This window comes from Hylobates moloch, unplaced genomic scaffold, assembly GCF_009828535.3.
Source record: "Hylobates moloch isolate HMO894 unplaced genomic scaffold, HMol_V3 SCAFFOLD_6, whole genome shotgun sequence".
NCBI classification, from domain to species: Eukaryota; Metazoa; Chordata; class Mammalia; order Primates; family Hylobatidae; genus Hylobates; species Hylobates moloch.
The window spans coordinates 87,615,419-87,641,516 of NW_026652281.1; the positions used below are offsets into that span (position 1 = coordinate 87,615,419).

General features: G+C 52.1%; 1 protein-coding gene across 1 annotated transcript in view; it reads left to right on the top strand.

Annotated features, from left to right (window-relative positions):
* The window catches only part of NKD1 (NKD inhibitor of WNT signaling pathway 1), a 99,709-nt gene extending 74,450 nt beyond the window's left edge, over positions 1-25,259 (top strand). Inside the window, exons 6-10 of the mRNA XM_032157317.2 lie at positions 1,562-1,657; positions 6,216-6,363; positions 6,859-6,943; positions 8,277-8,404; positions 9,187-25,259. Coding sequence (XP_032013208.1) covers positions 1,562-1,657; positions 6,216-6,363; positions 6,859-6,943; positions 8,277-8,404; positions 9,187-9,764 — 1,035 coding nt within the window. The 3' untranslated portion in view covers positions 9,765-25,259. The remainder of the gene's footprint in view (positions 1-1,561; positions 1,658-6,215; positions 6,364-6,858; positions 6,944-8,276; positions 8,405-9,186) is intronic.
* The last annotated feature ends 839 nt before the right edge of the window (positions 25,260-26,098 follow it).

The window sequence follows — 26,098 nt, forward strand, 5'->3', positions numbered from 1 at the left end:
AATGAGGGCCCTTGGCAGGTATCAAACGGGCGTGGCTGAAGCAAGATTGGCTTTGAACTCAGCGTGAGCGCCGGAGAATTGCTGGAGGGAAACGGCTTAGACCTGCAGCAGCCAGGGCCAGGACGCCGTGCTGGGGCTCACTCCACTAGCGTTTGCAGGCAGGTGCCTTTCCCTCTCTGGGGAGCTGAGCCTTCCTCCTGCCAGGCCAGCCAGGTGCCATCTTCCTGATGGTGGAAGGAGAGGTGGAGTTTGGCATGCCATGGAACAGAATGGTCTTGTTTCCATAGAATCTTATGGATCTGAAAGGCCATTTGTGGAGCCCTTTCCTGCTGAACAGCATGCTTCCTAGAACTGTCCGTCTGACACTCAGCCAGCCTCTGCACACAGCCCTCCGGTGACCAGCTCACCACTTCGCGGCTCACATTCCCTGGGGTCAGACACTTCAGGTTGCTGAAAATGATAATAATGAAATGATTGTTTCATTGATTATTGATTGAAATAATTATTTCAATGACTTTTAATCATTACAGCAAAAATAACAGCTACTACCATTGATTGAGCTTTTCCATGTGCCAGACAGTGCTCCAAGCATGGGTGTAAATGACACCAGCATTTATCCTCCACTTCCTGTTTCCAATTCCCCTAAGCAGACCTGACCACGTGGCACTGGGAGCAGGCAGTGTGTAGGGGAGGCGATCCTGGGATGCAGGTGCGAGGAAGGAGGGAAGCCAGTGAAGGCTGGGTTCATTTGTGGGCTCTGCCTGCTGGAGAGCCTCCTAGGAGCCGTGTAGCATGCACTCAGATTTGTCCCAGGGAGGGGTGAGGAGGCCTGGCGTTTCCACTGCCTCCTGTCCCTCCCTTGTTCCGTTGCCTCTGGGCATTCCTTCCCGGGCTCTTCAGGGCTGCCCTGAGACAGAAAGGCATACATGAGGCAGGAGGTCGGGAACTGTCCCCACCACAGCTGCAGGGAAACAGCTGGGCTGAGGGCATGTGGGTGGGGCATTTAATCTTCCCAGCAACCTCGTGGGAGAGAGGCTGTCATTTTCCATAATGCATACAAAGAGAAACTGAGGCACAGCAGAGGGCAGTGACAGCCCAGGGTCACACAGCTGTGGAGGGCCCTGCAGGGGCTGGGGCCTGGGGCTGACCGACACCCGAGCCCCTCATGCTCATGCTCTCCTACTCTGGCATCCTGCTGGGGCTCCCAAATTGCTGCTCCTTTGCCTTCTAGTTGCTTCTTGCCCTTGGTCCAAGTTCAGCTTTTCTGAGGCCCCAGTGCCTCTTCTCAGACCCCCCTGTGTTTCCTTTGTCTTTGAAGACCCACAGACCACCAGGTACCCCTGCAGGCATCCCTCCCCAGGCCAAACCTCCCCTGCCCGGGCTCTGGCCGCCCTCCTGAGCCAGTTCTGTCTTGGCCAAGGTGCTCCCTGTCCACTCAAGGTCTGGGGAGGGCAGAGGACAGGTGGCTGCCCCTTGGCCTGGCCTCTAGGCCCAGGCTTCCACCACCCAATCAGTGTTGCCACAGATAGGGGACCAGCCCCACCCATCTCTCTGCATCCAGGAGCTCCAGTGCGACGTGTCCGTGGAGGAGGACAGCCGGCAGGAGTGGACCTTCACCCTGTATGACTTTGACAACAACGGCAAGGTCACCCGAGAGGTGAGTGCACCTGCCTGGCCTCTTGCCATGTATCATGCCTGCAGGCACAGGGCCTGAGCACAGCACCCCGCCACTGCCACTTCTCACCCCTGCATCGGTCCTGCCCCTCAGCGAAGGCTATAACAGCCAGGGAGTTGCTGGGAGCTCCTGCGAGATCTAGAAGGGCGTCCCAGAGCTGCTGGCAAGTGGGAAGAGAGGACAGGGAGGGAAGGCAGCTCCCCTGCTCTCAGCCCAGGCACTGTCCCTCCCGGGAAAGAAGAGGGGTGGCAGGTGCAGAGCCCCAGGGCCTCTCTGGAGAAGGCCCCAAGGCCCCAACCAAGTCCTGTCCTGCTTCCCTGTCTCCACAGTCCCAGAGCTCTAGGGGTGGGGCTGGCACCACCACAGGCCACCTCCCTCGCTCAGCCATGCTGCCCAGGAGCTTGGGGATGGGGGCACAAAGGGGCCACACTGCACCTTGTTTTTAGGGTACAGGAATGAGCACCTCCAGTGCTAAGGGCCCTGCCAGCGGCTCTGCAGTCACAGCCTCATCCCAAACCTCTTCTTCCTTATCCCTCTGCAGGCCAGTCTCACTCGCTCAGGGCCCTCCTCCCGCAGCTCTCTCCTTCCTGCCTGTGTCTTTGCATATTGAGCACCAACTGTGTGCATCTATTGGGTGCTAGGTACTAGGCACAAGGACACAGCAGGGAACAAAACAAACACGTTCCTCGCCCTGGAGCTTTGACCTTCTGACAAGAGGCAGATCCAAACAATTGTAGGATAACTGTGAGCGGTGATGTGTTCAGTGAAGGAAATAAGCAGGTGCTGTGACAGAGACTGGCTGGGATGTCCAGGGGAGGCCTCCTGGAGGAGGCGGCAAGGGAGCTGAGCCATGTAGCATGCACAGCCTTGGGGGAGTCCTGGGCAGGCAGAGGCCAGGGGCTCAGGGTGTTTCAGGAACTGAAGGAGGTGGCTGTGGTGGCTGATCAGCAGAAGAGACACAGATGTGGCTGGGGATCCAGCAGGGCCAGACTTCTGGGGCCTTGGAGGCCCTGGCAGGCAACCTGGATTTGATTTCAGGTCCTGAGGACACCGCTGGAGGGTTGGCATCCTTCCTTCTGCTTTCTCATTCCTTTTCCTCCCCTGTCCCTCTCTGACGACCTGTCCCTCCCCGAGAGGACCCCATCTTCAGGCACGAGACCTGTTACAGATCTGAGGTTACATGCACCTGCGCAGCGGTCGCAGGTTAGCACGTCTGGGCTCCACCTGCTTCTTGTCCAGCATGTGGGGACCTCGTGTTCCCAGAAAGACATTGAAGCTTTGCTGTCTGGTCTCCTCATCCTGGGTCAGGGCGAGTGTTTTCTTCTCTGTGGATAGTGCAGGAGAAGTTCACCTTTATGCTGCCATATGTGAGTTCTGGGTTAACAAGGTCACCTCCTCCTCAGGCTATGGTTTAGGGGCTGTTTCAACAGGTTGGAGGAAGAAGTTGTGACTTTTAAGCACCCAGGACTCTTTAACATGTAAGTGACAGAATACATGCTCCAACTGCTGTATTCAAAAAAAAAAAAAAAAAAGAAATAGATTGGCTCATGTAACTGAAATTTGGTCTGGGGTCTGACTTCGGGGATGGCTTGACCCACAGGCTCGGTGGCTTCAGGACAAGGTGTTCATCACTGCTTTGTTTCCTCAGTCTATTTCCTCTATTCCTCAGCTCTAATTCTCTTCTTGTGAGGCAGACTCTCCCCTTGGCAGTAGCAAGATGATTGCTGACAGCTTCAACCTGCGTTGTCCTTCACTGCTTTGGTAATGAGAGGAAGGGAGAGAGGGTGTCCAAGGAAGGTGGCCCAGCCTGGCCCTGGAGAAAGTGTTCACTGGGTCTGTCTTCCTCCCACCAAGGAGCCAGGGAGTGGTTTTGAGTGGAGGGAGGACCGGTCTGGTGTTTCCCTGGTCTATTTTTAGCCCTGACGCCACCCCTCAAATTTGGCTGTAAATACAGTTCCCTTCCACGCCTTTTGAGTGCCAGGGCAGATGGGCTCCCACCTCACGGCATCTGCAGCCCAGAGCTGGGGTGTGGGCCAGCTTTCCAATCAGAAAGAAGACCTGCTCCTCCTTCAGGCGTTCGTTCATGCAGGAAATACTGAGCACACTGATTCCTGCGTGTCTGCCCTGTGTAGTCAGTGAGGTTGATTTTCAAGCTAGAATTGCCAAAGCACATAGGCTCTGAGATCCTCGGTCTGCTGGGACCACCCCCACCCTGATCACACACCAGGGCTCTAGGTCCTCTAAGGTATCAGAAGTTTGGGGGATGAAGTGAGTGGCCATCAGCTGCCTCATCTGTATAATGAGCTGCCCTTCATGGGCTGCCCAAGATAGAGAGAGTGAGCAAACAGGGCCTTATGGAGAAGCCAGAAGGAAGGAAAGGAGGGACAAGGAGAGTCCTCTGCAGGCCTCGTCGGAAGAAGTGGGATCGCTGAGCAAGGCAGCTAGGGAGTGCCTGGAGCCTGGGTCTCAAACTTGTGGCCCCCACAATTTCAATCTGGCCCCCAGATGTTCTGGTCTGGTTCCCCAAAGGGTTTTGTTAAAAATCAGTTGCCAAGATCAGCGATTCTGAAGATTTAACAGAAGATCCTGGATTTCTGGCTTTTCTGTGTGACCCCCTCCCACCTGCATTGTCAAAGGACAAGTTAACTGAGCTGAGCGGCCGCGCCTCCCAGGACAGGGTCAGCGCCTTTGTCGGCCCCCACTACTCTGGGCCACCCACCCACATGCCTGCCTGGCTGGGGCTGCGCTGGCGTTGCCTCAGCTGCTTCAGCCTGCAGGACTTACAGGCAGGAGGTGAAGGATTGCTGGGCAGGTAACTGACCATGGATGGGTCTGCTTCATGGAGAAAACATGTCTTCTTCAGAGGTTTCCAATGCCATTTAAAGCAGGACATTGCCCTGCACTCCAACACCAGACAAGTGACTGCAGCAGATACCCAGATAGAAGGGGCCTAGTGAGGAGAATCGGTGCCCTCCATCCCCAGTCAGAAGGGTTTTGAGACACCTGGAAGACATTGTATGGACACTCCTGTTCTGGTTGAGGGGTACCTGAGGCTCAGAGAGGAGATGAGATTTGGTCAAGTTCTCACAAATTAGTTTATCTTTTAGGGATAGTCTCAGCCAGCTCAAGCTGCCATAATAAAATACCACAGACTGGGTGGTTTAGCAGAAATTTATTCCTCACAGTTCTGGAGGCTGGAAGTCCAAGACCAAGGGGACACCTGCTTCAGTTCCTGGTGAGGGCTCGCTTCCTGGCTTGCAGACGGCCACCTTCTCACTGTGCCCTCACGTGCTGGCGAGACCTCTTCTGGTGTCTCTTCCTTTTTTTTTTTAACAAGAGATGGGATCTTGCACTGTTGCCCAGGCTGGAGTGCAGTGGCGTGCTCACGGCTCACTGCAGCCTCGAACTCCTAGGCTCAAGTGATCCTCCCACCTCAGCCTCCCAAGTAGCTGGGACTACAGGTGTGTACCACCACACATGGCTTTTTTTTTTTTTTTTTTTTTTTTTGTAGAGAATGTTATGTTGCCCAGGCTGGTCTTGAACTTCTGGGCTGAAGTGATCCTCCCACTTCGGCCTCCCAAAGTGCTGGGATTCCAGGTGTGAGCCATATCCCTAGCTCTCCTCTTCTTTTAAGGGCCCTGATCCTATCATGGTCCCGCCTTCATGACCTCGTTTAACCTTAGTCATCTCCTTACTCCAAATACAATCACATTGGGGGGTTAGGGCTTCAACCTATGGATTTGCAAGTGAGTGGGGAGCCACAATTCAGCCTGTAGCAGGGACACATCTCCCTTTCCATTTTCCGTTTCGACCCCGAAGCAGATGCTGTTGATGCCCCGACTCCATTTTCCCTGGGCCCACCTCAAAGTTCACCTGCTGCCATGGTGGATGGTGCCCACTGTAAGAGCTTTCTCAACTACAAGGAGCTGGCTTGGCCCCTGCAGGGAAGCCCAAAAGCACAAGGGAGGGTGAGGCACAGTGGCTCGTGACTCACATCTGTAATCCCAGCACTTAGGGAGGCTGAGGCTGGAGGATTGCTTGAGACTGGGAGTTTGAGGCTGCAGTGAGCCATGATCACACCCCTGCACTCCAGCCTGGGTGATAGAGTGAGACCCCCATCTCAAACAAACAAACAAAAATCCAAAGTACAGGGAATGTAGCATCCTTGGGGAGCTCTCAGGCAGTGAGGAATGAGAGTCCATTTCTAAACTCTCCCTCTATCTGGATGAGGCTGTTCCAAGGTAGGCTCCACACTCTCCCTCCAGGGCCCCGGTGCGACTGAGCCCCAGTTGCCCCTGGCTGTAACCTGCCCTTTTCCTTTTCTCTTATGGGATTTTCCTCTTCTCTCTCCCTGCTCCCTCACTTCTGCTTCCTAGGATCTCCTCCCAAATGAACCTCAGACATCCAGGTTTCTGCCTTAGGTCTGCTTTGGGGCAGCCAGAGGGGTTCAGGCCAGCAGCGTCCACCAGGCCCTCTGGTTTCTATTTTCAAGACCCTGTGACTGAAACCCCGCATGGGTCTCCGCTTCCCTCCCATTCAGGACATCACCAGCTTGCTGCACACCATCTATGAGGTGGTGGACTCCTCTGTCAACCACTCCCCGACATCCAGCAAGATGCTGCGGGTAAAGCTCACCGTGGCCCCCGATGGCAGCCAGAGCAAGAGGAGCGTCCTTGTCAATCAGGCTGGTGAGGGCTGCAGGGCTGAGCCTGGGAAACAGTGTCCTTCCATCTCTCAGGAAGGACCAGAGCCTTCCTGGGAGGGCTGGAAGGGAATCTGTGGGCTTTCTGGGGCAGCTGCTTTACGGACAGGTGGGGTTCAAATGGGTCCTTGAAGGGGTAGGAGGAAGGGTGGGAAGGGGAGGGAAGGGATTCCGGGTGAGAGGCCTCATATAGGCAGAGCCATGCAGACTAGAGTAAAGGCTGGTGTTACGGGCAGCATGGCGTCTGCAAGCCTTGAGGCCAGCTGGAAGGAGGTGAGGCTGGAGGGGGAGTCTAGGGGAGGAGGTGAGGCTAGATGGGGATGTGTCCAGGGCAGGTAGCCTTGAGACCCCTTTATTTAGCCCCAGCTCAGGGAACCCTCCCACAGTGGCCTTGCAAAGCAGCTGCATGCCAGGCAGCCCTGGGGAGGGTGGGAGCAGGCGGCTCACCTGGTGTCTCCTGTGCTTCTTGGGCCGGACTCAGACCTGCAAAGCACAAGGCCCCGAGCAGAGACCAAACCCACTGAGGAGCTGCGGAGCTGGGAGAAGAAGCAGCGAGCCCCGCTCAGGTATGTGGGCATGGTGCACATGAGCATATGTTGAACACCAGCTGTGTACCTGCATCTGAAGGATTCAGAACAGGAAGTTTTGCTCTGGTCTGTGTTCTCTTCAGGGAGCCAACACTTGATGCACAGACTCATAAATCAAATGAAAATCTTAACAAATAACTACATGTAGTCCACTTCCTTTTATGGAACACATCTTGGGCAGACAGGACTGGAGGCCAGCATTTTTGGGGCTTTGGAAAGGTGCTCTCAGCAGTGCATCAGGCTCTGACACGTTGCTGTTTCTCCCGGGAGATGATTGGATATTCACACTAAGTGAGATAAAGACCGTAAACACCTTCCCATCCCTTTAGGGTGGGCCTGGCTGCCACGTGGGTTATGAAAACTCTTAGTTTTCAGGCTTTTTGGATTTCAGAATGGTGGATAAGGAATTATGAGGCTGTAGTTACCTTTCACCTGTTACTTCTTTAGCTGCAAGGCAGGAAGGGAGGAAAGGAAAGAGAGATTGTTTAAAGAAAGGGATTGAGTAAACAACAGTAACACGGCAGGCGTAAGGCTGTGTTAACCTCTAGTGTGCAAATGGTAAGGGAATGACCGGAGCTGGATTAGTACTCGCTTAGGGGAAAGAAAAAACAGTTCAAGCAGGGTCACAGCCAGGTGTGGGGATAGGGCCGAGAATCAGAGGGACCCAGGCTGGCTGGAGATCCTGGGGGAAGGTGGTACTGTGTTGTGTGGGAAGGAAGCCAGGATGGGAGCAGATCGAAGAGGTTCTTGGAGGAGAGGGCTAGGGAGCCCCGAGCCCTGCAGGGGAAAAAGAAAGCCTCTGGCAGCATCTCTCCCCACCCCTCCACACACACTGTGTAAGTCACACGTGTGTGCACACACTCACACACTGGTGAGGCCCATCCTGGGCCATAGGGCAGGTCATGGGGTCTGCCAGGCCCAACTCCAACAGTTTAAGGGACTTCTGCTGCCCGCACCCCCTGGGGAACCAGGCCAGGGGTTGGGCCGCCTACCTGCAGCAGGCACATATGGCTTGAAGCCTGGCGCTGGGGCATTCTTTTGAACCTGTTCAGAGCAAAACCCCATCCACTCCTCCCAGAAGCTGCGGGGAGGTCGGGCCGTGGGCTGTGGTCTATGGTCTGTCTCTCCATCGGCAAGGAGGGAAATGGAGGCACAGTTTGTATAGAGGACTGTTCCTCCCCACCCTCTCCGAAGGCCAAGAAGGAAATGAATGAAGGGTCCAGAGTTCGTTCTGGGGGCTTCCCAGTAGCCCATGCGCTTGCCCCCACCTGGTGGTTGGTGTTACCCCACTCACTTGCCTCCCCTGCCATAGGTTCCAGGGTGACAGCCGCCTGGAGCAGTCTGGCTGCTACCACCATTGCGTAGATGAGAACATCGAGAGGAGAAACCACTACTTAGATCTCGCCGGGATAGAAAACTACACGTCCCAGTTTGGGCCTGGTAAGGGACTCGAGCACCCTGCAATGGGCGATGAGGGCAGGGCGTGGCTGGACGGGCCAGGCGGGCCATGCGGGTGGTGTTCACTGCTACCCCAGGCTTCGGTAAGACAGCTATACGGGACAGGTCAAAGACTTCTTGGAGAAAGTGACGTTAAAAATGGTTTCAAAATTAAAGTAATACATGCACGAAATTGAACAAAATCAAATAGTATCTAAAGGCTTAGCACCCAATGACAAACAACAGTTCTGTGCCCCATCCCAGCCCACCCAAGCCCTGTTCCCGGGGCAACCACTTTGACCTCTCCTGGCTGTTTCTTCCAGCAAGAACCTCGGTTTCCCTAAGTACAGCGCTGCTGTGTCTTTATCAGCCTTGACATATGTTGACCTCTTGCTCAATTTCACTCCCACAACTCCCTTCTCCCCTTTATCTTCATATGTTTAATTCCTCTATGAGTTACTTCTGTATGTTTTTAGCAATATACTTAGAGTTCTTTCTTGCCCCAGTGACCTTAGACAGTTTTCGGGGCCTCTGCTGCCATCTGTCTTTCTCGGCTCCCTCTCGGAGAGTATTTTTGAAGACCTACCAAAGAACCAGTTCTTCCCACTTAGCAGATGGGAAAGTTCCATTTCAGAGAGTTTTCCTGCAAGGCAGTGAGGGGCAGTCGGGGCGTTGGGGGGTAGCTCTGGTTTTGGAGAACTGGGGGTGGGGGTGATGTCTGGGGTACAGCGCAAGCCCCAGCACACAGTAGGTGCTCATTAAATGTCTGTTGAATTGGTTCCTAGGCTCCCTTTCCGTGGCCCAGAAGTCAGAACTGCCCCCCCGCACCTCCAATCCCACTCGATCTCGCTCCCATGAGCCGGAAGCCATCCACGTCCCACACCGAAAGCCCCAAGGCGTGGACCCGGGCTCCTTCCACTTCCTTGACACCCCAATCGCCAAGGTCTCGGAGCTCCAGCAACGGCTCCGGGGCACCCAGGATGGGAGCAAGCACTTTGTGAGGTCCCCCAAGGCCCAGGGCAAGAGTGTGGGTGTGGGCCACATGGCCAGAGGGGCAAGAAACAAGCCCCCTCTGGGACCCACCATCCCTGCGGTGTCCCCCTCTGCCCACCTGGCTGCCAGCCCGGCCCTCCTCCCCTCCCTAGCCCCCCTCGGGCACAAGAAGCACAAGCACCGAGCCAAGGAGAGCCAGCAGGGCTGCCGGGGCCTGCAGGCACCACTGGCCTCAGGCGGCCCCGTCCTGGGGCGGGAGCTGCCCGCCGTGGTGGTGTACGAGAGCCAGGCCGGGCAGCCGGTCCAGAGACATGAGCACCACCACCACCATGAACATCACCACCATTACCACCACTTCTACCAGACATAGAGCCCCTCCCCAGGGCCCCACCCTGCCATATGAAGGACCCCAGCCCCGACACCCCAAGGCATTATTATTCTATTAATTATTGTTATTATGACGATTATTGTTATTAATAATTATTGTTACTCCACTAATATTTAGCTAGCCTTCATGTAGAATATCTATGGAAACACAGAACTAAACTTTTATTTATATGTTGTGGGGACTGCATAACTAGCCCAGGAAATTACTCTGGTTCGGCGTGGCCTGTAATGGGCAGAGGCTCCCTCAGGGCTCGGGATCTGCAGCATCTGCGTGGATCAGCCCACACCCTTCCCAGAGCCAGGGAGCCCTCAGCCCCAACTCTGCCCTACCCCAGCCTCTTCCAGGAGAGCACCCTTACCTGGCCCGGCTTCCAGAGACCCTCGAAATCTCCGAGAAGATAAACAGCTGCTACCTCTTAGTATTATTCTGATTTTATTTTGCCCTTAACTGATTGTAATGTGCTACAAGGGATTTCAGTGGACTGCAGAGTGCGAACGTCTTGCTGTTGTGTTTTTATGTCCCAACCTAGAAACCTTAGCTGTCTTTTCTGGAGTTGTCTTTCATGCTTTTCCAGTGGGATCAAGCCCTTTTCCCCAAAGCAGTCCCATCTCTTCTGCCATGCACAACATGAAAATCCACTTCTCTTCCTTCTCCTTCTTCTCCTCTCTACTTTACAGTGATACACACAGGTATTTAAGGACTATCCCTGAGACCATCCTTCTCCTTTTGGAAACTGCTAGGGAGGGAACCAACCACTTAAACAAGCGTGGTTTTCCAAGATCCAGGCAATTGTGTGCTGTTGGTTGTGGTGGAGGATGTGGCAGATATATATGTACCTACACGGTTCTCTAACAGAACTTTCTGTATCTATAGATAGACGCCATCTGTCCATTTCTATGTATCTTTCTATAAATATACACTCTCAGGTATCTTTTCTGGTGTGTATAAATCAGTGGTTTGCTTCTCTGGACGCTTCTGGAACCCAGATGTGACTCTGCTTCTCTCCTTTTGGGGCTGGACAGCTCTCAGATGCTTTCATCAGAGGTCCATTCTCGGGTTTTGGGGTCTGATGGATTTTGGAGAGAACTGCTGGGGTACAGAAGCTTGGAGGGAAAAGGGGACTGTGGCCAGAGTTGGGACCCTGGAGCAGCATCCTCTGCAGAGAAGGATTTTGTCTGGCCAGAGCCTGGAGAAACCTGAAAAAGAACCAGTCAGCTAGCCAGGGTCTCAGAGAAAAGCAGATTACACACTCAAATTGGGTAATTTGAGCAGAGCTTAATAAAGGCAGTATTTACACAGTGTGGGCTAAGCCTCCCATGAGAGTGCAGAACCCTGGGGATAGCAGTGTGGGGCGCTATTCCCACCCCTGGGCCCGAGTGGGGAAGGAGTTATCTTTAGCAGACAGAGGATTGCTGGAGGAGTGAGAGGGGCACCTGAAGGAGCTGTGACCTTTGCTTAAAGGATGCAGCCAGTCATGGGGACCCTCCAGGGAAATTAATATCCTGACCTGCTTTCCTGCCCCCACCCCCCTCAATCCATTGGCTGAGGCCTCTGGAAGCCACCGGGCCAAGGGAGCTTGTTGATGTGGGTCACACGGGCATGTTCCCAGGTCAGAGAGGAGAGTGGAGAGTGAATCTAGAGGGACACAAGAGGGAGAAGCGACTCCAGCTACTTTCCTTTCTGCCGTTTTGTCTCCCAGCTGGCATCCTCTTTTCCAGAGCCTCGAGTTTGGGTTTAATGTCGTTAGTAAGGAGTTACTTCCAAAGGTAGTGGGCTTAGTTGTAACCGTATTCTTAATTTTATTAGTGACTGATGTGCCTGGGATTGGATTAATACATTAATCCTTAGGACAGCCCCATGAGGCAGCTTGGTAGCAGCTCAGGAAGCATGTCTAAGGCTCAGAAGTTCATAACTCCCTTGAGGCCGCACAGAGGGCAGAGCTGGAATTTTGGTCTCCCACTTGATCCCTTCGCCACTGGTGCAGAGCTTAATCACGGCCATGGGCGCTGCCCTTGTTTTGGGTTGTGGGTTTCTGTTCAGTGAGAACTCAACTCAATCCAAAGTGAATGAAACCAAGTTGGAAGGCAGGGAGGGTACTGGCTTTGAGATGACAGGGTCCAGGATGTGAATGCAGCTGAGACGGGTTCTTGTCCCTCCCTCTTGTCCCTCGGATTGATACTTGTACTCAACTACATGCTTTTGTCAGGGAGCCCTGGCTGCTAGCCTTCTGGGTCCCCTAACCGTAAGGAAAAGGACCTTCCGTTAGTGTAAAGCCCAAGACAGGATTCTGATTGGCTGGGCTTTGATCTGGTACCCATATCTGGACCAATCATGACATCCCAGATGGGGTCACATGGCCAACCTGCCCCAAGGGGGTGGGGTCTGTACCGGAAGACAGGAGGGGAGGGGTGCAGATCGGACAGGAAGTAATGGCACCGCAGGCCCCGAATTGCTGCAACCCTGGAGGCCAGCCGGGAGTTGAGACTACTGGTTTTAGAGCAGTTCCTCTGCCTCCCTAAGCTCCACACCTGTCAGGATTCTGTTACTTCTTGGTAACTGGGACTTGCCCAACTTTAAAAACATTATTTAAAAAAATAGTAATGTGCACATGTAAAAGATTCAAATAGTACATATATAAGGTGTACAGTAAAAAGTAAACTTCCCTCCATCCCAGGCCTGCCAGCATCCCTGATGCCAACTTTCTGGGTGTGGCCTAGGGCCCCTCAGTGTAAAGTAGGGGTTGTGAGCACAGACTTTGGCGCCAGCTTGCTAGGTTCGAATCCTGACTCCCTCTTTGTAGCTCTGTGCTTCAACTGAAATACTGTGCCTCAGTTTCTCCTTTATAAAGGCGGGGATCATGAGAGTGCCTGTCCCTTGTGAGCACTATGAAAGTGTTAGCTGTTCTTTACCAGAATAAATGCATTTCTGTATCTCCCCGTATGCATTTTGTTAATTGTTAGAGTATTTCAAACACAAAGTTTGAAACAGAAAATTGAGTAACATTAACCGTCAACTTACCGCCCAGAATTTACAAATGCTGACATTTTGCAATATTTGTTTCAGATCTATTTTTAAGGGGGGGAACCCTGCAGTTACCGCTTAATCCTTTTCCCACCCCACCCTTTTATTTTTACACAAGGAGCATAGTGTTCATACTTATGCTATTTTTTTCAGTAACTGAATATATTTGGAGATCTCCCTCCCTAGGTCATAGAACTCTGCCCCCTTCTCTCTAACAGCTGCTCAGCCTTCTGTGACTAGAGGTGCTGTCACCACCTTGCCCCATCCCCTCCTGGTGGTCATAAGGGTCATCTCTCATCCCAGGCTTTGGCGAACACTGTTCTGAGAGTCCTTGCACACAGCTCTCCTGGTGCCCACGGGCAGGAGCACAGGCGACAGAAAGTTTCCACGTGGAACTGTAGAGTTCAAGAGAAAGTGTGATTTCAATTTTGATGTGATTGTACATGACCTCTAAAAGAGGTTATACTGGCCGGGCATGGTGGCTCATGCCTGTAATCCCAACACTTTGGGAGACTGAGGTGGGTGGATCACCTGAGGTCAGGAGTTCAAGACCAACCTGGGCAACATGGTGAAACCCCGTTTCTACTAAAAATACAAAAAATTAGCTGGGCATGGTGGGTGCGTGCCTGTAATCTCGGCTACTTGGGAGGCCGAGGCACGAGAATCGCTTGAACCTGGGAGGCAGAGATTGGAGTGAGCTAAGATTGCACCCTTCTACTCCAGCCTGGGCGACAGATTGAGACTCCATCTCAAATAAATAAAGAGGTTATACTGAATAATGAGGAATCAAAGGAAGAAGAAAGAGAGAGGAAGGAAGGTTGGAAGGAAAGAAGGAGGGAAAATTAGAAGGGGAAACCATGATTGCTGGTGAGGTTTTGAGCACGTTTTCCTGCAGGCTGGTATGGGTGAGAGGTTTGGTCTTGTTTGCAAATCTTCTGAAGGCTATTCCAGAGGAGCAGTTGCCACTGCCCCATCCCCTGAGCTCTGAGCATGGGGGTTCCCCTGGGGAGACTCCTGGTGAGAGGATGCCAATTTCTGCTGATCTGTCACTGGGTACCGAGGACTGGGTGTGTTTAAGGCAGACAGCCAGGTGAGGATCCCAGCTACTGGGGCCTGCTGTCATCTCCTGGGAGTGCCTGGGGGTCAGGAGCCTAGGGGACTCTTGCACTTCACATCCAACCATGCTAATTACACTTTTTGGCAAAGGAAACAGCTAGGAGCAATTTCTTTCACTCCTCCAGCCCTGTTTTCTCAGTGTTTAGACCTCAAATTATTACTGGGCTAGAGGGAAGGCAGCCTCTGAAGTGTGGCAGGAGGAGGGGAAGGCTGCCTGCACCTTGGTGTGTCTGTCAGATGCCAGCACTAATAACCTGGCTTCTGTGAGGCCTGTCAGTGCTCTCAGGAATGAAAGGGGACCCCTGAGAGGCGCTCAGTACCAGCAGGCTGTGAACGTCCTCCACCCACCACCCTCACCTCCTCGTTAAAGATGGTGCTACCTGCCACACAGCAGACACCTGGTCGCTGCACACCCGAAAGACCCCAAGGCAGCCTGCCCCTTGTCCAGCCACACCCCAGCACCCACCCTCCTGGCCCCTGCCTCGGCCTCCCCGACCAGCTGCACCCAGCCCCCAACACGCACCCCTTCTCCAGATGTGTGCAGGGCCTCATTTTGCAGAGCAAAGACAGATGATTCAGCCACACACTTTATTAACTTCTACAGCCTGTGCTCAGGACACTCTTCCTCAGTCATGAAAAGTTTGATCACTTGCCACAGTCAGGACCTTTGTGTGGGCCTCTGATCTGATGTTCGGTCTCATCATCTCCCAAACCAGCAGTCGTTTGTACCCCACCCCTCTGCTCAGGGGCTCACACCCCCAAATGATTTTCCTGATTTATGTGTTTCCCTACAAAGGGCTTTCTATACCTAGCATCTGCCTCCAGCATGAGAAGGGGGAATAGGTGAGACCCATGTGCCAGTAGCAGACAGGGACCCTGGGGAGGAAATGGTAGAGCCTGTTGGAGACTCCCTGTCTCCAGCTGACCAGCCAATGGGATTCCTCTTCCCTCCACTGTCTCCCACGAAGTAGAAGAATCCTGGTACATTTAGCCCATGAGCCTGGCACAGATCCCTATCTAGACATGAGGCCCTTTAGACATGACTTTGGCATTGACCGGCCTGTTGTCGGTGGGTCAGGGAGGCAGAGGGGATGCTCGCACCAGTAATTCTCATCCCCTGAATGCTTGGGATCACCTGGGGAGATTTCACAAAATACTGGTGCAGGGGTCCCACCTCTGATGATGCTGAGTGGTGGGTCTGGGGTGTGGCCCAAGCATCAAGATGTTTCAGGCCCCCAGGTGACTTCTTCGGCAGCCCAGCCAAGCCCCTAGAGCCTTGCATTTTCCCCCAAATGACCTCAGAGGGCCCAATTTGAGGGAAATACCTAACTTCAGGGGCCATAAGAATCCTCCAGGGAGCATGTGAAATGCAGATACCAGGCCCACTCCCAGAGATGAGTTGAGGTGGGTCAGGGGTGAAGTGCAGGGATCAGTGTTTTTCACAAGCTCCACACCTCCAGGAAATGGTGTTGTGATTGGGCCCATAGATCACAGTCTGAGAGTCCTGTTGCCTGTGCCTTGGTGCACGTGGGGTGGAATCCCAGTGGCCCTGCCTTGAGGAGGATGTGCATTAACGTGGTAGGGGAGACAGAGACAGCTCCACCTGCCCCCTGCCCCACCAGGGACCTCCAAAAACTTCATGGATGTTAGAGCAAGCAGCCATGCTGCAGCAGAGGATGAGGCTGGTGGATTTAGTAAGAGCCCTCTGTGTTTGGGCTGAGTTCTTTCTCTAGTTGCCCTGTCATCTGGCCTCTGGATAACCCACCTCTCCTCCCTCATCCTAAAATTACAGATGGCGCAAGACAGCCACATTTAGTGAGACTCCTAAGGTCCTCCAACTAGGGTAGGTCCACAGTGGCCCCTGGTGCATGGACCACACACTCTTTTCCCTCCTCTGGCTCAGGACTAGGGTCTGAAATCAGGGAGATATGAGTGGCTTTCTTGAAAATTTCTCTTCCCAATCTTCCCACTTTGCTTGGGGGCCCTTGGTCAAGGCCAGCTTTGGGGACTAGGGCTTGTTGCGACTACCAGCTGTCTCATTTTGCTGTACTGCAAACTCAGGCTTGGTTCCAAGCTTATGGGGGCCCTGTCCTGCCCCTAGTAGGGTTTGTTTTGGGGTCACATCTGGTCAGACCCTTCAGAGAGCTCTTCCCCAGCCTCTACATCAGGGAGAGAGGTAGGTAGGGAGGAGCATTCGAGGCTTAGAAGAAGGACTAAAGTACAAAACAGCGTTGGAGGAACTGCCGGGAACCAAGGGCGAGCACTGGAGAAGGCAACATGGGACCCCCTGGGCTTCTGAGCAGGAAGACCAAGACCTTCAGGGGCCCTAAGCACTGAAAACATCATTCCTCATCCCCAAGCCCTGGCATCCCCCTGTTCTTCTAAAATAACTCTTTTCTAGATATTTCTGATCGCAAAATTCTGGTTGGGTTCATCCAAGCTGACCGTTGCAGTTTTTTTCTTTCCCAACAAGGCCTCACTTTTTGGAGCCACCTTAGCTGATGCCTAGGCAGAGGGGCAGTCAGCAGTGGTTATCAGGATCCTGGCTCTGTGGGTTGCCTTCCTTCTGGTCTGCAAAGCCCCTGCAGGCAGGGACTTCTTAGATAGCTGCTTCCTTAGGGCATGGCACATAGTGGGTGGTTAATGAATGGAAGAGAGGGAATGAGCGATCAAGGGAGGGAGGAGGGAGTGGAATGGAGATTTCTCATCCTTTCCTGTTAATTTATGACATCCTCCTGCCTATGAGTCCTTGACTTTGGAGTTTTACAAAGCAGTCACATTTCAAATAAAAGTCTGGGAAAGCAACACAGCATCGCCAACTTTTGATTTTGCTAAATAAGGATATTAGAAAAAGAATAGAAAACTGCAGTCCCTTACTGTTTAAAGAAAAACCAAAAGAAGTTAAAAAGAAAAAAAAAAAACCTCATTGTGTTGTCTTTGTTTTTGTTTTGTTTTGTTTTGTTTTCTTTCCTTGGAAATCAGTGAAAGTTTGGTCAACCACACATTGTAGTAGAGCTAGAATGCCTCTTCCCATTTTAGAGACAGGAGACCTGAGACTCCAGGTGGGGGTGTGGAGTCCAAATGGACAGTTCTTCCCAAAGCTGAGCACAGACTGCTTGCAGGTCCTTTTTCCAGTCATGGCCTCAGCTGTCTGCAAAGGACTTGGGGGAGGCTGACATCTGTGATGTCTGGAGAGGGGGCATCTGCAACCTCCAACACTGGCCAGTAACTCCACAGAGGCCATTGGTAGGGGTGGTCTGCTTGTGTCAGCAGGCCTGTCATGGCCAGTTCAATGGTTGGCGCTGAACTATGTCTCTTGGTGCCTGGTAGAGGGGTTGGAGTGGGCCTGAGGCCAACTTGCTCAGAGCCACACTCCCCAGGAAGCTGTGCAGTCTGGAACTCCACCCTGCCTTCCTGTCCCCTGCCCACTCTAAGCCTCCAGAAGTCAATCCTTTGCTCACCGGGACCATACCTAGCCTGGCCCATCGATGTGTCATGTTTGACCTGTCAAGGATTTCAAAAATTTTTAATTCATTTCCAGAATCTGAGGGTTTCACCTAAAAACCTGGATGTTTGGCTTTTCTCATAAAAATCAGAAAGTGTGTTTACCCCAGGCTCCCGTTCCCACATGGCTGCAATCCGCCCGTCCCTTCCAATGGTGCACATGCCTTTTTTCCCGCACCCAGAGCCCCTCTCAGCCTGATTTTGAGGCCTGGTTTTGATGTGATTCAGCTCATGACCCCTGAGCAGCCTCAAGCACCTAAGTTTTGGAGGTCAGTGATGCCACTTAAAAACCTGTTCAGGGCAGAGCATTAGACAGGAGGATGGCTAAGGGAGCAGCTTCAGGCATGGGAGGAAGTTCATGGGGAAGTCTTTGGGGCAGTCCTGGAGACCCTCACAGTGTGGCCCCACTCCTCCTTTAGATGGGGCAAGGTGGGCTGGAACCCCCGGCAAAGGATCTCAGGCTGTGTGAGACCCCGCCCAGCACTCCTTAAACAGCCAAGACAGGTGGAAAGCCCCAACTCAAAAGACTGGCTGGATTGTACCTGGTTCAGTGACTTCCCCTCTTTGAGACTCAGTTTGCTTTTCTGTAAAGTGGACCTAAAGAGGCCCGCTTGGCTTCAGCTCCAGGGACTTTGGAGATTTAAGCAAAGCAAGAAATGGGAAAGAAGTTTGTTACATATCAGGCTTCCTGGATGAATGCCCCCAGCTCTCTTGGAGGGGGAAGCAGAAAGACTGCTGATCGGGCAGGGGATAGGGACTCCCCGGGTGGCCACATGGGCAGTCTCAGTAGGAGTCTCAGGCCAGGCTGTCTATGGATTCCCACTTCTCTGGGCTGCATCTCACTGTTCAGGCTAGAGTCTGGTCCTTGCCCATCTGCAGGTCCAGGAAGATGTGGCCCCAAATTCTCTGGACCTGATGTCCTAGATCCTGTGCACTTGGCTTCATGGATAGAGTTTAAGAAGGTTGCAGGATCCAGTAGCTGGACCACAGAATGCAGCTTGGGGGCTTGGCTAAGATGAGCAGACCGGCCCATGGTTGAGACTTTGGACCTGAGCTGAGTCCTGGTTCTACTACTTCCTAGATGTGTGACCTGGGACAAGTGACTCACCCTCTCTGTGCCTTGGTGTTTTTCTCTAACATGGGGCTAATTGGGGTAACTACCTCACTGAGCTGTTATGAGGAAATGATCCAGTGGGCGTGAAGCGTTCAGCACAGAGCCTGGCACGTAATAGGCCCTTGATGAGTAAAACAGCAACAGTAGCTGCAGTTAGGAGAATGTGACCCCAGAAGGCTCATGGGAAAGAAGTTGCAGTCCTGATGGAGGAAGGGTACCTGTCCCCCACCCTGGCTGCAGAGCCCCCTGTGAGACAGCTGCTGTGGCATGCCGCCTCTGCTACACACTCAAGAAACACTTGAGGACATGACTTTTCCCTCTCAAGGTTGATGGGATCACTCTATTCCTTCCAGACCCGACTTGTGGTGTGAACTTGGACAAGCCCCTGCTGTCTCTGGCCTTCAATACCATATTTGTATTATGAAACTGCCCTTGGCTTGAAGCTAGACTATGGAGGTGGCAGCTGTAAGTCCTACAAACAGTAGGGGCAGTGGTGGGGATGGGCAGCCTGAAAGCCATGCCAGCAGTGCCTTCCTTGGGGAAAGAGGTGGCCTCTGGAGCAGTGCTTGGCTACCCTGCATCTGGGTCTGTCCTTGCCCAACTCCTAAGCTGCAGGATCACTGAGGAGTCCACATTGCCATATCTGCCACTTACAGAGTGTCTACTGTGCACCCAGCCCACATTCACTAATGTCCCCAAAAGAGCCTTGAGAGGAAACCAATGAGGAAACAGAGTTACAGTTCAGTTAAGCAACTTACCTAACTCGTGGCTAATGCATGGTAGGGTTAAACACAAGCCTGACACCTGTCCCTGGGGAGAAGCTGCTAGCCACATGACCCTCCCTTTCCAGGAGCCTGTTGGCATTGATACAGGTTGACAAAGACCAGTCCTACTCCCTTGTCTGCCATTACTCCAGCCAAGTCCAGGGACACGTGAGGCAAGGGGAGCTCTGGGAACTGGGGCTGCTGGTGTGGCCGAGACCTCAGCTTCAACAAGATGGTGCCCCAAGTTCTCAGGGTGCCCTGTGGTCCCCTTCATTCATAACATTGATCTTGTTTGTAACTGTAGTTGATTCTCACTCATTGCAGTAGTTACATCTTATAAAGTTGCCTCTGACACTGAGTTAGCGCATACTGAACTATTGTTCCCAGGGGAAATACAGGGTTAGGTTCCTGCAAGCTTCTGGTCACAATATTTTCATTACCAATCAGTGCATAACCTTGTTTTATGTGTGCTCCTGTTTAAAGATGCCTAATTTACTATATATTCTTGATTCGTTAACATTGAACTCAGCCAACAGCTCTATAACTCATGACTGAATGAAGCTTATCTAGCACACATATTTTCTCTGTAAGGCATATCAGAGCCTTCTGTGCTTAAGAGCACAAGATGGCACTTCAGTGCCATGCCCAGGGAGCATTTTAAGCAGCCAAATCACCAACACAAAGCACAAACATGCACAAAGCATGATGCTAAACAGACTGTGAGAAGGATGTTTGCATATAGGACGAGAACTGAACCACAAAAGCAGAACATCATCTTGTTCGACCTCAGCTGAGAACACGTGGTTGGGCCACTCAAACTTTTCACTGGTCTGCGCATATCACAAATGAAGTGAATGCACCGTGAGTATTGATTTCGGGTGATGGACAAATTTTAGTGAATAGGCGATTTCGTAAATACAGAATCCATGGAGGGTGAGGATCCACCATATGTACTTATCTATGCTTCTGATTATTTGGTTTCCACCAAAGCACTTGTTCACCAGATTATCTTGTAATCCCAAAGGCCCATCAAAGACAGGCGCCGGTTCAATGTCTGTTGAGCGACTGAAGGACAACACATTCCTGGCCTCCCCACCCACCCCCAGCGGGACCTAGCACATGGCCTGCTGTTGACACTCCATGTGTCTTTGTTGATCGAATTCATAAAGACAGATGGGAAAAGGGGCACCCCTCTTGCGAGTTCCCAATGCTGAGACTTGTTGGAATGTTGATGCTGACACCAGAGAAGGGTGACAGCATGCAGACAGACTGGAAACCCAGAACCTCCTGGGGATATTCAGATGGTCACTGGGCTCGGCCTGTGGGCTCTCAGCACATCTAGGTACAGGGGCCCAGGGTGACTCTGAGTGGCTTAAGTTCCCTGGCTAGATCCTCTCCAGACGGGCCCTGGCCATCTTAGCCAACATCACCTGATTCCATTTCCTCTGACTCTGTCCTCAAAAGGCAGCATCTGATTGTGATTTGGTCCAGAAATTCCTGGCCAGAATATTTCCAGTGTGGTGCATGTGAACTTTCCGCCTTCCCTTCCTTCCCTCCTCCCTCCTTTCTTCACTGGGGAGAAAAAATTTGGCATTCGAGTATCTCACTCTGTCTTGCTAAGCAGTTTAGTTAGACTGCAGGTCAGTCTCTGTGGTGTGACCACCCCCCAGTGGCAAGGAGCTGCCAAAACTGAGCTTCTGGGCAAGAGGTGGGCAGAGCAAAGAGAGACCCACACTTGGCACTTCCTGCCCAGAAAGGACCTGCTCAGGCCTGGCTGGCCTTTGCCACGTTCATCTCCAGGCTTTCTGTTCATCCGTACTTTCAAAGATTTAGTGATCAAGTATTATGTGTCAGGAACCATGCTCAGCACTCGATAAAACAGACATCATCTCTACCTACCTTTGCGGAGCTTTAGTCTAGTGTGGGGGATTGGGGGACTGCTTCCACCCAGAAACGACATTTTTATCCACTGCTAACTTCTGGGGAGACATGGGAGGGAATAACAGAGGGGACATGGTGGAGATGGGGGACTGCAGAGGGACTCTCCAGGAAGCCACATTTAGGGGGTGACCTCAAGGGTGAGGAAGAATTAGCCAGGTGGAAAGTTAGAGGGAGCAGCTGGTACAAAGGCCTCAAGGGTGGACGGAGGGTGAACGCTTGATGAACTGGTGCAGGCCTGTATGGCCGGGTACAGCTGGCAACGGGGAGGCCCAGGATGGGCAGGACCTGGGGGCCTGTATGGTGGAGAGTGTGCTCGTCACCCCAAGAGACACATCAGGAAGCTAGAAGGTCAGTCGGGGGAGAGAGGATGTGACACGCTAGCCACCACCATGCGGAGAAGGGATTGGAGGCAGAAGGGAGAGGAGTCTCTCTCGGTAGGATCCCATGGTGACCGAATGGATGCACGTTGTTCATGACATTCTCAACCATGAACGCGCTCAAGGATCCGCTTGCTTGCTTATACGTGGGATCAGCACTACCATCCGTGCTGCTGAACGTCTTCTTAAGTGAGGGGAGGAACAAAAAGAAAAGTTGGCAAGAAAGAAAGGGCAAAGACAGAGAGACTGGGAGAGAAAGAGGCCCCGATTTCCTCTCTCTGGTAGTTGCTGAATTGGCTCTCGTGAAGGCAGAAAGGGAAGGGCTGACTTATGTCCCTCTGCCAGGAGAGGGGAAAGGAGGGAGGCATGATATTGACTTAAACGTGGGGGATTTAAAAGGCCCCTATGTTCCCACTTTGTGCTTTGCTTCTAACAGACAGCCTGGGACCTTTGAAGTCGGTCTGGCCCAGTGGGGAGCGGGCTTCTGTGGAGACAAGATGCTAACGGGGGCGGGGGAAGGGGGCCAGGGGGCGGCCGAAACTCTATTAGGCATGCTCTAGCAAAAAGAAAGGCAAATCCAATGATAATGTACATCTGTTTCAGGGAATTTATAAGCTTTGAACATTTTTTATGGGCAGATAAGTGGGTCCTTTTCTTACCATAACTTAAAACTTCAAAGCTGAGTGTGTGGATAATGCAAATTGCTGAAATATGAGATTTTCCCTACAAAGAGGTTTCCAAAAAAGACGAGGAAGAAAAGGAGAGGGGGAGAGAGAGAACGAAGGCTAATTGATGCCACAGTCTTTTATGTACATGGCAAAAACGGGACAGAAATTGATTTTTATGAAATAAGAAATTGATGGGAGAGACATGGGGAGGGGAGGAGGCGGCCTTGCGGCAGGTGCTGGGAGGCAGGGACTGGGGCCGGGTGGGTCCACCCAGGCTATGGGTCAGCCCTGCAGGGTTGAGCTGCCTGGCTGTGGCTCAGGCCCTGGGGACACAGTGCCCTCCCTCTAGGAGCCTTAATGGGGAAAACAAGAAGAACACTGTCACTCGTAATGGGCATGCAAGGACACTTCAGAGCCAGCCAAGGCAGTGTCAGCCCAGAAGAACACCCTGGAACACCCAAGGGGGCTCCAAGGCAGGATAGAACCCCCTGGTTTGGGGAAATCAGAAAAGGCCTCCTGGAGGAGAGGGGCTCTAGGGGGCAGGTATGATCCTGAGGGGAAGACAGTGGGATGGGACATTTCAGATAGCAAAACAGCTGGGTCAGGATATCCCCAGGGTCGTGCCTCTGCCACCCAGACCCCACCACATTCAGCCCTCTGTGCTTTTCTTGTATCCCACATCCCCAGCCCCAGTAACTAGCAGGGACACAGTCAACATTCAATATGTGCATGTCGAATGAATGAATGAATGTGAGATCGTGAGAACACACAGCTGGTTGGCAAGGAGCATCAACCAGCTCTTTCTTTTCACTATATTACATATCTACTGTGGTAGAGTCATACTAGAAGAGGTGATGGGATGGTGGTGTGGTCCCTGTAGCTGACCCCATCATCCTTTCTGCCCATAGGTGATTTGTCTAATCCAGACATGGCAAAGCCCTCACCTTTGCCAGTGACTGATTCAGGAAAGATCATGTGTAACCTTATTCTGGGCAATGAGATCTGAAGGGAAGTCTGTTGAGGAACTTGTAACATGTCATGGTGGTGGCCATCTTGCTACAGCCTGAGGACCACAGAGCACACACAGAGAGTCCTGGGTCCTTGGGAATGATGTTGAGCAAGCACTTATACATGACCTGGCAGCCACCCAGCATCTGCACTTTAGTCATTTGGTTTTTCTCAGGAGGAGATCCTGAGATGAAGACTCAGGAGCAAGTTGTTGATTTTGAGGTGGTCCTGGGAAAGACAGGGAGGAGAGTGGGGAAGTGAGGCAGGAAAGGAAGGGAAGTTCCACTCCAGGAGCTCACGTGGAACATACCTCAGAGTTATCCCACCTCCACAGGGAGGGAGCTGAGGTATTTATCCACCCATCCTTGTCAGTCATTGGTCAAGGGCTATTTCTGTGCATAGGCATAGGCTTCAGCAGAACGCAGGTACTGGCAGTTGGAAATTGGACCAGCAAACACAAATGATTCCTACAGAGGATATAAGCCAGGCACAGGCAGTGTCTGTTACTTGGGGTTCCTGTTGCTTAGAGTTGAAAGCATCATAACCCATCCCAGGTGATCATAGAAGGACCTCAAAGGAAAAGGCGAGGGGTTTGAACATTTCCTGAGAATCCATGGGGGACCCATTCAGGGTTTGGGGCAGGTGTCAACCACAAGAACATTAAACAGGCTCTTTTGGCAGCAGAGTTGGGAGTGGTGTTGAGGTAACTGGGAAAACTCCACAGAGGCTCAGCGTTCTCCTCTACCTGACACCCTGCCAGCATTCTGGGTGATTTCCGAAGGTGTCTGAACCCCGATCTCTCAGTGTTATGGCCCCCACTACCAGGAAGGCCTCCTTTTCTCTCTTCTTTAGCCACTCACTCCTGGGCCCCACTGTGAACCCAGAAATGCCACACCATGGAAGCCACACACTCTGCCATCTCCTTCTGTCCTCATTCCTGTCCTTCTCACAGTCAGTCCCTCTTGGCTCTTCCTAGAGTCCCTTTCATTCCCTCATTTCCACTTCCTGCTGCTGTTCTGTCACCTGTGGCCTGGATTTGCACTCTCGGTCCAACACCCTCAACTCCAACACCTCTGTCTTTCTGCCCCATCCACTGGACAAAAGCTGACTGTGGAAAACATTAGGCACTCAGAATCAAGGGTTCTGGGGTCAGATGGATAATTGCCATTACCCTCACCAAGTTGCCACTGGACTTTCTTGTCCCTAACTCCACTGGGCATTTCATTGCTACCTTTCTTGACTTCTTGATTGTTTTTGTGATACTGACACATCCCCCCTTTCACAACACCCTCTGCCCTTGGATTCTGTGCACAGGAAGCTAGTTGCTCCCCTGGATACACTCTTTCTTCCTTGTAATAGAGCCTCTGATTTTGAGCCCAAGAATAAAGACTACAGTTCTCAGACTCCTTCGCAAATAAATTTTTTGACTAAACTCTAGTCAACAGTAAGCGTCATGTAGCAGCTCCTGGGAATCTCCTTTAAAAAGAGAGCTTGTTTATACCTGTTGTCATCTCTGTTCTTCTGTGTCCTTTTTTCCATTTTGCTGCCTGGAAAGCAGATGTGATGGCTGGAATTCCAGTCACCATTTGGGACCATGAGGACAATACCCTAGAGATGTGGAGTGGCTAAAAGAAGCCTGTGTTCCTGAGAACTTAGAGGACCAGGACCTCTATTCCAGGCTTGGACACCTACATTTAGACTACTATATGAGGAAGCAATCAACTTCTCACTTGTTTCAACCACTTTCACTTGCAGTCAAACCTGAGTTGTAAGTGAAATTGCTTTCCTGATAGCAAAGCTGTTGGATTTTCTCCAGAATCCCTGGGCCACTTTTAGCAGTCAGATTCGTCTAATCCTCCTTTAAAGATGGTGGCAGTGAAACTGGTACATGGGACCTGACTGGGCTTTGTTTGCAACTTTCTGAGAATTTATAATTATTTCAAAATAAAAAAATTTTAAAAATAGTGGCGTTGCTCAGATCTCAGTGCTGGCTGCCTGGCCTTCTCTGTGGACTCACTTCTTGGGATCTCGTCCACTGCCATGACTATCTCTAGGTTGCTGCCAACGAGTCCCAACTACATGCCTCAAAACAAACTCATCATCTTACCCCAAAACCTGCTCCTAGCTCAGCAGATGGCAAGACAATCCAACAAGTAACCCAGACCAGAAGCTTGGGTGCCATTCTTGACTCCTCTTTCCCTCATCACTCCGGTTATTGAGACCTTTTCCACTCTACCCATCCCCTCCATACCCTAGCAGAGAGTCCTGTTGGCTCTCCCCAGCCTGGGGACGGTTCCTCCACTGGCCATGCTGTCTCCCATCAGTCCCTGCACTGCAGACAAAAAGCACTTTTAAAAATGCCCATCTGGGCTGGGTGCAGTGGTTTATGCCTGTAATCCCAGCACTTCGGGAGGCCGAGGTGGGTGGATCACTTGAGATCAGGATTCAAGACCAGCCTGGGCAACATGGCAAAATCCTGTCTCTACTTAGAATGCAACAAATCACCAGGCATGGTTGCACATCCCTGTAATCCCAGCTACCCGGGAGGCTGAGGCAGGAGAATCGCTTGAACCAGGAGGTGGAGGTTGCAGTGAGCAGAGATCACACCACTGCACTCCAACCTGGGAGACAGGACAAGACTCTGTTAAAAAAAAAAAAAAAAAAAAAAAGCCTGGTGCAGTGGCTCACGCCTATAATCCCAGCACTTTGAAAGGCCGAGACAGGTGGATCACCTGAGGTCAGGAGTTTGAGACGAGCTTGGCCAACATGGTGAAACCCCGTCTCTACTAAAAATACAAAAAAT